The sequence below is a fragment of the Pseudophryne corroboree genome, chromosome 4, assembly GCF_028390025.1.
Source record: "Pseudophryne corroboree isolate aPseCor3 chromosome 4, aPseCor3.hap2, whole genome shotgun sequence".
NCBI classification, from domain to species: Eukaryota; Metazoa; Chordata; class Amphibia; order Anura; family Myobatrachidae; genus Pseudophryne; species Pseudophryne corroboree.
This window is the reverse complement of record NC_086447.1, coordinates 708,332,294-708,344,762: the sequence shown is the minus strand read 5'-3', so window position 1 is coordinate 708,344,762 and position 12,469 is coordinate 708,332,294. Positions and strand designations below refer to the sequence as shown.

Here is a 12,469-nt window from a genome sequence, read left to right as displayed (position 1 = left end):
CACTTGTGTCGCTAAGCTTTGTCATACAGCCGCCTCGGTGCAACTTTTTGACCTAAAAACAATATTGTGAGGTGTTCAGAATAGACTGGAAATGAGTGGAAGTTAATGTTATTGAGGCTAATAATACCGTAGGATCAAAATTACCCTCATATTCTGTGATTTTAGCTGTTTTTATGTTTGTTTGTTTTTTCAAAAATCCTCCAAATCCAAAACCAAAACACAAAAGGGTGGTTTTGGCAAAACCAATCCAGATCCAAAACACGAGGATGGAACCAGAACCAAAACACAAAACACGAAAGGTGTCCGCCGCACATCTCTACTATAATTAAATTAATCATATAAAGTAAAATCTAGGGATGTAGCTGTAATCTAAAAAATATCTGATTATTTTAAAACTTGCAATTTGAACCAATTAGTAAATAGTACACCCATTTTTATTAAATCCAATATTTATGGTTTTATCAATATTGCTTTGCACTGGGGGTATTTTTTACTAAAGTGCAGGTTGATAGAAGTGGAGTTGTTGCCCATAGTAACCAATCAGATTCTAATGAGCTTGTTAACAGGAGTCTGCTGTGAATGAGCTTGTTCACAGGAGACTCCTGTGAACAAACTCATTGTGAAAAGTACGTCAAGCTCTCCTGACTCCGCCCACCCTGCACGGTGGTCAGATCTCCATCCAGACAGTTCATCGCCTGTGACTCCGGCATCCAGCACACGTGCAACGGGCCTGTAGCGGCAATGTCCGGATGCTGCGGACGGGCATCCAGTCAGCGGTGCGGTTCTCCTCCTGGTATCTGGTGGCCATCGCCCCGGATATCATCGGCGGCACCTTTGACCACGGACGCAGCAGTGTGGTAAACATCACTCACTTTGTGCGCCACATAACAGCTACGTGCACTTTGAAATGGAACTTACACCCATTATGTGTTTAAACATTGATTTCATAATGTAATTTAATAACTGTGCTAGAATCATAAATTTTCATTAACTTTAGGTAATAGGTCCATTTGGATTAATGAAGGTGAGGAATCACTGCTCCTGTTGGCATAAACTTAATTGATTACTATATAAGTGGCTATTGATAAGCTGAATCTTAGACCTATGCAGGATAACAACTGTTTGATCATAATATCATATTTATATTCTTAACTAATGGATACTTTTTCAGATATTAATTGAATTATATTCATATAGGGTTGCTGTACCTTCAAATATAAAATTATAATTTCATGATATTTGAATCTGAGGTCCCTGCGTACTTGGGTACTTTGGTAATTTCCTGAGTAGATATTGACACAATAATAACTACTCTTTTGCAACATTGTTCACTAAAAGGCTGCTGATTCTGGTATCTGCTTACACTGTAGCAGGTATGATTGTTTAATGATGTATCTATGCAGCCATAATCAGTGAATGGTTTTGAAAATTTTGATCTTCTCTTCAGCATAAAAGAAAATTGTTTTGTTTAGGAATAAATTATGGTCCATTTGGATTATTGGAGACTAGAGAATTACTGCACCTGTTGCTGGCATCAAGTTTAATGGATCGCTATATAAGCAGCTATTTAAAAGTTGAATTGTAGACTTATGAAGCATAAACAACGGTCTGATCACAACAGTATATCCATACTCTTATTTAATGGACGCTATTTTGGATATCAAGTGATTTAAATTTTCATCAGGTTGCTGTACCTTGAAACATAAACTTCATGTTGTTTGAATTTGAGGTCCCTGTATATTTGGATACTTTGGACATTTTCTGAGTGGATATTGATACAATAATTACTACTCATTTGCAACATTGTTCACTGAAAGGTTGCTGACTGCAGTATCTGCTTACATAGTAGTAGGCATTAATGTTCAGTGATGCATCTATGCAGCCATAATTAGTGGATGGTTTTGAAAAACCTTTTTCTTATTTCAGCATAAAGGAAAATTGTTTTGTTTAGGAAGAAACAATATAATATAAAAATTCATACTTCTCACAGCATAAATATAACTTGCTGATATCTTCATGGACGCTATCATCTATCTCTCTTTTTAGGACTCTCATCAGTGATTCAGAGAAAGAAATCAGTATCAAGAGTGTATGATATAAACTCTATCTAACACTGACAGCAGATCCTACTTTTTCTTATTTCTATTCTCTTCTATATTCTTGTTTTTCAACACTAATTCTATCTGTGAACTCTCATAAACGATTCGCTGTGTTCAAACCTCAATCCTACAACCATACCTAATTGAATGTGCCCAACTCAGTCTGATCTTGGAAGCAAATAATTGAAGGGCCTGGTCAGTACTATGGAGGAGACCCCATGTGAATACCAGGTGTTTTAGGATCCACCCATTATGGGGGAACATAAGGTCTAACGTTGAAATCAGATTCACAATTGTTCTTCTTATTTTCACACTCCCAGTATATTAGTATCAAAAAATGTCCTTTTCCAGGAATATAATTATCCCATTTCATTTATTTGGATTAATTCTATAACTGAAAAGTGACTCTTTCTGTGAATACAGTAATTTCACAAGATTTCTTAAGTATCCTCTTTGATCTGTTTGGGAATACAGCAGTTTAACAGGATTGATGTGCAAATAGATAACATTGGTCTCTTTCATATATACATGCTATATTTTCACTCATTTTTCAAGAGCTTATTCAACTTTAAGATTTACAAGTCTCTGTTGAGGACGTAATACACCCTCTTTTTTGTCTTACTATTTTATATCCTATTTTTATTCTGACATATAATTAAAGGTTATGTTTTACTATATTTACTTTGTTTTGGGATGCACAAAAGGGACTTCAACCATATGATGAATAAAATGACTGTCTGAAAAAATTATAGATAAGAGTGCTCCTGGAAAAGTGTTTTTTGTCCTTTTTCTTCCCCTCTTGGAATTATTGTAGCCTGTATCTACAAAAAATTCCAGGAGCACCACCAATAGAATACTGTGACAAATTTATCAATACAGTACAAGGATATTGGTTTTGTTATCAATTACATAAATTATCTATCTTAATTACCAGTGTGGACTCTCTTCTGTTTTGTATATTAGTACTTAGTATTCACCAGACTGGAACTGAATCAGAGCAAAGTCACTGGAACCTAGGAGCTCGGTACAGGACTGTTACTTCCTGAGAAGAGACTGTTATACTGGTGTCAGGAACCGGGACTTAGCATCTCATATCTTGCCAGTGTGCATTCTGGTCCGACTCCGGAGGTCCCGTGGTGTCCATGTCGCCCCCAATTCTGCCTTCTGCTGCACTGACTCTGGCCCCCCATTGTCACGGGAGCCGCCATGTTGCTGTGGATCAGCTGATCGCAAGTTCTCCAACCACAAGCATCAGTTAGTCACATGATTCCACTGTCCAATGGTTAACCAGCAAGGGGAATAAAAGGGCTAGACAGAGCTCTAGCAAATCGCCCAGATCAATGTTGCTGTCTCAGCTACGTTCAGGTTCAGACTCCAGTGATCATTTCATGTTCCTGTTGCCTTGTTCTATACCAGCGATCCCAAGTTCCAGCAGTACTACCAGCACTGTGATGCAGCTCAGAGTACTTCATCTACACTAAGACTTCAGCAGTATTACCATCACTGTAATTCAGCTCCAGGTATATCACCTATACAAAGACTCCAGCAACATTGCCAACACTGTTTCCAGCACTAAGTACTTGCACCTGTACTGTGATTACAGCAGCATTGTCAGCTCAGTGTTTCCAGCATTAAGTACTTGAACATGTACTGTGATTTCAGGAGCTACGCTATCTCTCCAGTGTGTGCTAGAGTGTGTTGCAATTCCAGTCCCAGAGCAATCTATCCAGTGTTTACTTGTCTGTACTGCTATTCTGGTTCAAGTTAATCCTTTCCTGCATTTGTCAACTGTTCAAGTTTAACTAATTGCAATATATTTCCTATGCCATTCTTCAATAAATATCCCTAAAGATATTATTATCTCCCTGTGCACCTCATGTGCAAGACATACCTACATCCACCGAGTTTCCTGCACCGTGTGCCTACCGCTGAATCACACACACATTCAAACTTGGGTTCACAAAATACCAGAGTTCTGACAACTGGCCATTTGCTATTCACAGGAATTCCCCTTTACAGTATAGAGTAATAGAGTGTTCAGCAATTGGATATTATAATCACCTGGTTTAAGGCGCTCCTGGATCGGACAATGGAGAATCAGCTGATAGAATCAAAGATGGCGGCACCCAGCAGAGCTGAAATTAGACGTCATTAAATTAGACAAGATACTGGATTCCTCTCCCCCCCCCCCCCACCCCGCCGGTTATTAAATACACTATAGGATGTCTGTAGTTGGTGAGGAGTGGACCGAACAGCCTTATATTATAGAAAACAATAAAACACATTCTCTATCAAAACAAAACACAATGGCCCCAACAGGAAAAAAAATGAGTTGGCGTCCGACAGGTACACATTGGCCCCCACAAGTATAAATAAAGCATATTTGCCCCAACAGGAAAAAATAAACACACTACATATTATACCAGCTGCTGTGGTGACCTGGATTTAATAACAGTAAAGGTGCCCATCACATGATAATGCTAGGTGAGCACATCACATTATATTGGCTGTGTATCTCTTCACATTACACTAGTAGTGCTGCCACTTGCAATATAGCAGCAAAGATGCCCCCGACATGCCCCCATTGTGTATGTAAAAGAATGGGTCTTACGCATGTGCAGATCATCTGATTTGTATGTACTGTAAACCATCAGGGTTTCATACAAATCTGAATCAGGCCCTTTTTCCTTGAATAATTGAGCTGCATTTATAGGCACTCTGGGTGCAGAATAAAAAGCACAATTATTTTACTCACCATCCAAATGATATCTCTTTGTGTCTGTTCTTGATACTGTGTTTACCTCTCTGCTAGGGTGTGGTAAAGCATGAGAGTATTTCAGGTGAGAAGCGGACCAAGTGCCAGGTGCTTTTAGTATGTAGTCCAACACATCCATTACACCCACACCCCACTGTGGAACAATTACTGTGCAAATTAGTGTCAGGCTGGGGCATAAAGGCCCACCGGTAAACTGTTGCTATGGGTGGGGGGGGGGGGCATTTTTAAGGGGTGGGGTCAGCCATCAGATGGAGTGAGGACAGCCACCACACACACTTGGTAAACCTTTTGGTGAATTTTGCTGTAGTTTTCGATAGAAGTGAACCAAGCACCTACTGTATGTTAAACACTGGTCCTTTTGTAGAGTAACCATACATAATTTGAGTGCATATTCTGAAACATGACCTAGAAGAGAGGGTGGGCTCTTAGGTAGTGGGGCCCATCAGTGATTTCCCCTGTATCCCTGTGGACCAGTCCAACCCTGGTGCAGATGCATCTTTGATAATACACAAATGGTGCATTGTTATGATCAATTGTATTTTAAATCCACAGTGTTTAGTTTGAATGTTATGTGCAATGTTTGTGGGGCCAGAAAATATTCTGTTGCCTTATCTCTAGCAAAAGATCTAATGAGGTCTAGACTTACAAGATGTAAGGATAGTGCATGAGATGCATTTTGTTGTGCTCTATATGAATGGCACCACATATTCTATTCAGGTCTGTCATACTTTCTTAATTTTTAGGATTTTATTACAACGCAAACTAAAAGGGGCTCTCCTTGTGTTTCAAACTGTGAAATACTTTTTGAAATAAATGACATTGTGGAAAGATTGACTTGACACTTTAGACATTAGTAATAGGTCCTAATGGAAATCTTTGAGTTCTACTGATGTTGGCAGAATGTATAAACTAGTCAAAATTTATCCATTTTCTCTCAAAAATTGTCAATTCCAGCTACTCGGTACTTATTTGATAATTCGACAGTTTTTCTGAAACCTATGCAAGTTTTAATCTGTATAGAAAAAGATATAGCTAAGGGTATACATTTTTCTTGCTCAGTAACTGTTATTCATATTTTTTTGTTTAATAATGAAAGTGCATTTTTTTCTGTTACAGATTGTCACCTTTTCGCTTTACTGATGGAGGTCTATTTGCATGTTATGCCTCAGGTAACCAAGATAATTTTTTTTATATTTTAGCATAAATTAATAAAATATGTATTGTAAAATCTGAAGTTCAGTGAAGCTACCCCAAATCATGTCTCTTTTTGGTAGAAAACCTTTAGAAAAATAAAGTCTAGGATACATACTGTAATATTCAAACTGTGGTCAAATTTATATGACCAAGTATAATTATATCATAACTATTATACATCTATGTTTGCATACAGTACATAGTGTAATACACAAAATACTTCTAGCTCATAAAAAATAAACTGCCTAACAATCATAAATACTGTACAGTATGTCTAGTTTTAAACAAGTGTGTACTTTAAACCCAATCACAACTGCACGCATGCAAAACCTTAAGAATAATGACTTTATTCCCTGCTACATATTTGTATTATTATTTACAATAATATTTTTATTAACCTTCATTTATAGAGTGCCACAAAAGTTATGCAGTGCATTGCAGTGTACATACTGTATACAGTAATGCTTAAAAAAAAATGTGAAGTATAAAATTACAATGCATAGAGGTCTATAGCAGGATTCAAACCAAAATGACCACATTAGACAACTTCATAAACATTATTTATTAATCTACAGCCACAATAATAACCACAAAAATCAGCACTAAGTTTGTACTCTAGTTAGTGGGTACAGCAGGTACTGTAGGATCAGATCCACCGTAAGCAATAGGGGGGCTATAAATGCAAGTAAGGAAAGAAAGAGGGCATGATGAAATAGAGCCCTGCTCATGAGAGCTTACACTCTATAGAGGGAGCGCAGGGATAAATTGGGGTAAAAAAAACTAGCCCAGAAAATTGATGGAAGCAGCCCTAATGTGCAGTCTGATGAGGAGGTGGGGTCTGTTGAGAGGGGCAGAAACCCTCCTCATAGGTCCTGATTGTATACAAGTGGTCCTTCCTTGCATCTTTTGTTGCAGTTGTCTCTGAGACCAGGGGCAGAGTGGAAATTAAAAATGGCCCTGACTTTGGCAGCAAAAGAGGTATAACATACCATGTAGCCATAACAGCATCACTGGATGGCAGAGTTGCTGTACTGCAGAGATGGAATAACAGAATGAATGGGGACTGTGCAGTGTGGTGGAGTGCCTGTCATGTGGGTGCTGGGGGGTGGAACCACATGACAAGCCACAAAACAGGCCCCACAGACACGTCGGCCTACCAGGAATCTTCCTCTTTATATATCCAATCCACCCCTGGGGGAGGGGAATACAAACATAAATGACACATACTGAGCAAAATTCAGCAGAATTGTATTTCACAATCTCCTTGTTGACCTTGGATGTGAAGATCCTAGCCATACTCCTCCAAATAGTAAGACTCAGTTTGTTTATCACTCAATTAGTTCATACAGGCCAGACAGGCTTAATGTTCAGCAAGGCATTTACAGCTAATTTGCCTTAGCTGTATGCCCACTTTCAGATTTCCAATTAAATTGAGAAGGGAACTTTGGGGTCTCTGGATACCTCCAGGCCTTTGATTCAGTGGAGTGGGACTATTTTTAGGAAGGGCTTGGTCTTTAGATATTTCCACTGGGTTCAACTACTGTACTCCGGCCCAGTGGCTAGTGTGTGTGTGTAATGACTATACTTTTGTTCAGTTTCATATGGTTGCCCTTTCTCAGCTGCCTTGTTAATGCTTGCCATAGAACCCTTAGCGGCATTTTTTTAACTAAAATAATGGCGGAATCACAGGGCAGCACTGTGATATAAGTACCTCTGCACAGCTTTCTCTGAAAAAAAAAGTCATACTTACCCGTCCAGGAGCCGGTGATCTGGTGAGCGCTGCTAGGCCACGAGGCATCCTGCTGCTGTGCTTTGACTCCTGTGTAGTAAAGTGACCCTACAAAGCAGCAGCTCACTTTAAAGCACGGGGAGTCCCAACACAGCAGCAGGATCCAGCACCTGGCAACCTCCTGAAAGCAGTGATCACCAGCTCCTGGACAGGTAAGCATAATTACCAATAAGGTTTTTTTTGGCGCGGTATGGGGTTGTGGCGACGGGGGTACCAGTCTGTGGCAGTAGCAATGAACAGTGGCCCATGCGCAGCCATGGGTATTTTTTTGAGAAAATTCTCCCGATAGAGCTTCCTCACTGATGTGATCACCCTTGCTTGTTTGACAGGCAGAGGCGGTCATGGGGCGGGAAGGGGGCATGCCGATGGTGTTAGAACGCCATTGCGGGGACACAGGCATGTCTGGACTGTTGCTGGAGTGGGCCGTGACTACTGCGTGACATCACACGCAGCAGCTGCTACCCAGAACATGGCAGGTCGCCACCTACCAGCACTGCTAGGCTGCGCAGGCAGCAAGGTACTTGGCGTGTGCAAAAGCAATGCCACCGTGCTATGTGCTGTTAAATTCTTTGACATTTGTATCTTGCTTTATATGACTCGCTTGCCTCTTGTGGTGCTTTTTGTTGTGTTTGTGTGTTACGTCTGTGATGTGTTTTATTTTATGCACAAACTAATTAGAAGATGATTTAAAAATGATGTATTGTGTTTCAAACAAGTCAGCATTGATTATATTAATGCACTAATTAACACAGGTATAGGTTTCATGCTAGGATCAGTTTGTTGGTTTGACAACCACCCCAAAGTACAGTAGGTGATCTCCTGAGATATTTTTAGTAGATGAGCTGTTACAATGATTCTGTGTTAGCCGACAAACTACCGTAGCACATTGAACTTCTTATTGCACTGGCATGTGATCAAACTTAATTTGTCTAGGTAGTTAATAAAGTCCACCTACTTTGATAATTTAACTATATTTGCCACTCCTTAAATTAAATAATAGTATTATTTCTGAGCTTCTTTCTTCTAAGTATGCATAAAATGCCATTTAAATAGGACTTTAAGACCACGAGGGAGATGTATGAAGCTGTGAAAAGAGTGAAATCAGCCAGTGGAAAAGATGATAGAAAGTAAGGTATATACAGCGCTAACAGAAAACTGGATATGGGAAAATAATCACAATTTATTAAAAAACATTGTTGCAACGATTAAATTCATATATAAAAGAAGGACATTATTTTGTCATTAAAAAATAAATAAATGAAGAAATATATATATAAAGGGCAGGCACAGCAATTTTTGTTTGATAAATTACCACACGAGGAGACCGAATAGATGTACTGGTATGAGTCCTTGGAATGGTGGCCACAGTCCTAGGGAGCAGTTTGCAGTGCTAGCAGGTAAGGTCCAAATGTAAGAGGCAGATCTTTCAGATGTTTGATCCGGACTGAGGTGCGTCCTGTTGGATTGGTGGATCTTTCTGCGCCTCGTGGACATCCGCTATTTTTCCCAATTAGCTGGTGGACTTCTAGGCTGATTTCCAAGTTCCAAGAGTGGTTCCAGTAATATACAGCTCCTCAGAACCAACGCGTTTCGCTGTATTCACAGCTTTTTCAAGGTGTATGTGCCCTCTGTGTGGATGCCCTTTTTAAAGGCTGTGCTAATTGCCCATTGAAAACAGCTGAGATCGATTTTAGATATCTCAATAAATCAAAAAACAAAACCATATCCAGTTCAGACTATTTGTAATTGGTGGAGACAAATGTATATTCATAAACCCAACAAAATTGATTAGTATAAAAGAAGATATATAGTAAGAATACAGGGACACTTCCTGTTTATTTGTGGGCAGATCACATGACTGCATGTATGCGTAGCCATGCATTGGTTTAATCATAACATATGACCTAATCACGTGACCAGGTCACGTGACTCGCTCCGGTCACGTGACTTGCTCCGGTCACGTGACCGGCACCATGTCCGGACATACGGCAACTCGTGTCACTTCCTATTAGACATCAGGTCACATGTTGAATGCATACACGTGACCGGCATCCTAGACCGGAAATGCATCATTCCCTTACTTTGAAGCCTCTAAAGGGTCACGTGACCGGGTGCAGAGATAGCTATATTGCCCTTAGTCAACGTTTTACCTTCATTCCCAATACAAATCCGTTATCATACTTATGAAACTTTACTATAGGCAGTATAAATACTTTGGATAGATAGTTGTGGGTATATGAGGAAGGAATAAAGATCCCATAACAGCGATAATTATCAGTATTCCAATGGATAATTCGATGCTGTATTATGTATATGTATTAATAAACATAAATAAACACATAAAGTATAAACTTCTTTCAATTTGTTTTGATCATAGACTGCGATCAGATATAGACATTGTTCCAAGTATATATCCAAGAGGTTATCAAATTGTTTATTTAAAGAAAATAAACATATACTTGGAAGGAGCCTTTTCCTCCTCCTCTCTTTGCTGATATCTTGTGGTGGGTTTCCATAATGGCATTTTCTAAGGAGATGTCTAGTGATTTCCACAACCACCATCAAAGATGTAATCTAGGAGGTTGATTTCCTCCGAGTATATGGAAAATGCATAAATATATTGTATACATAAATCTTTTGTGTTATGTGTATATTTTTCTTTTCATATTATTTTGAGTATTTTAATATATTTCGCCAACACAACAATATATATACCCATATATCTATATATCTATGTCAAATTGTCTATTATAAAGATCGAAATAGATATATGTGTATGGAGAGACTTTTCTTCTTTCCTTAATTAATGGTATCTTGTTTTGAGATTTCATGTTGATCTTTGAACAGAACCACCTCGTCAGCTCCATATTAATTATTGAAGACATGAGTGGGTTGATCATTTAAACCATACATGAGGGGATCAATTCATTTTCCTAAAATTATAATACTGCATTTAATTCCAACCCTTCATTGAGACCACTGGGGTGTAATGTATTAAGCTGAAAAGTCCAAAAAATCTCTTGACGGCATAGTTTAGTGAATCTGTCTCCCCCCCGGGTTGTTTGCGGAATGTGTTCTAATCCGATTAGCCGCAGGGAGCTAGGGTCTTTATTGTGGTGGTGAAAGAAGTGCCTTGATACACTATGTTTTGTGAAACCGATGGTAATGTTTCTACGGTGTTCCATAAATCTAGATTTTAAGGCTCTGGTTGTTCTGCCAACATATTTAAGACTACACCCACACTCCAACAAATAAACGACCCAAGTTGTGTTACAATTAATGAAACTAGAAATATTTATAAATTTCTCCTCTGATATTAGGTTTATGATTTTAGTTTTATTCCGTACATATGAACAGGTAGTACATCTGTTGGCCCCACATTTGTAGAAACCTTTTGGTTTCGTGGTTAGCCATGATGTTTCACCCTTTTTATATATTTCCCTTTCTTGAGTTCTTATTTGGCTAGGAGCCAATATTGTTTTTAACGATTTATTTTTCTTAAAAATAAATTCTGGTTTTCTAGGGAGTATGTTACTTAAAATAGGGTCACTTTGTAACATATGATAATTTTGTTTCACTATATTCCTAATTTGATTGGATTTGCTGTTAAATTTAGATATAAAAGCCAATTCTTTTTTCTCAGAGGGGGTTTTTTGTTTAGGATGGAGGAGTGTGTATCTATCAATTTTTTCTACTTCTGCACATGTTCTATCTAGTAGATGTTGAGGGTAGTCTCTATCTGAAAAGGATTCTAACAAACCTTTGGCTTGCGTCTTAAATGATTGGGTGGAGGAGCAGTTTCTTTTTATGCGTAAAAGTTGACCTTTTGGAATATTGTTCTTCCATGATTGATGGTGTGCACTTCTGTAATTTAGATATGAGTTATGACCCACTTCTTTTATATAATTGGAAGTGTGAATACAGTTATCAATTATTTCCAGTGTGATATCCAAAAAATTGATTTTAGAGGGACTGTATTGGGAAGTGAATTTTAAATTATAAGTGTTGTTATTGAGGGACGTGACTAGTTCCGAAAAAGTGTCTATATCCCCATCCCAAATGAAAAATAGATCATCAATGTATCTTCCGTATAGGACGAGACGTGCGCCGAGCCCGCCTCCCCAGATGAGGTTATCCTCCAACTCCCCCATATATAGGTTGGCGTAACTCGGCGCAAATCTCGTCCCCATAGCGGTTCCCATTGTCTGGCGATAAAACGTGTCCATGAAAAGAAAATATGTGAGATAGTATGAAATTGATAGAGTCGACAATAAACCCCCGGTGTCTCTCGGAAAGGTCTGCATCTTCTGCTAGGGTTCGATCTATCACCTGTACACCTTGTTTATGAGGAATATTTGTGTACAGGCTGGATACATCCAGGGTAGCAAATGCATAAGATGATTTCCAAGTGATATTTTGAATCAATTCTAAGAAGTGCATGGTATCTTTTATGTGTGACTTTAACCGAGAGACACGCGATTGGAGGTGACTGTCGACATAGGCTGAGAGGGAAGATGTGAGGGAATTGACTCCTGAAATAATAGGTCGGCCAGGGGGTGATGTGATGGATTTGTGAATTTTTGGCAAGTGATAATAAATGGGGATAGTGGG

At 38.8% G+C, this 12,469-nt stretch overlaps 1 protein-coding gene across 1 annotated transcript in view; it reads left to right on the top strand.

Annotated features, from left to right (window-relative positions):
• Positions 1–5,444: 5,444 nt before the first annotated feature.
• Positions 5,445–12,469, top strand: part of LOC134910984 (proton-coupled folate transporter-like) — a 668,553-nt gene continuing 661,528 nt past the window's right edge. Inside the window, exons 1-2 of the mRNA XM_063919378.1 lie at positions 5,445–5,526; positions 5,992–6,044. Coding sequence (XP_063775448.1) covers positions 5,445–5,526; positions 5,992–6,044 — 135 coding nt within the window. The remainder of the gene's footprint in view (positions 5,527–5,991; positions 6,045–12,469) is intronic.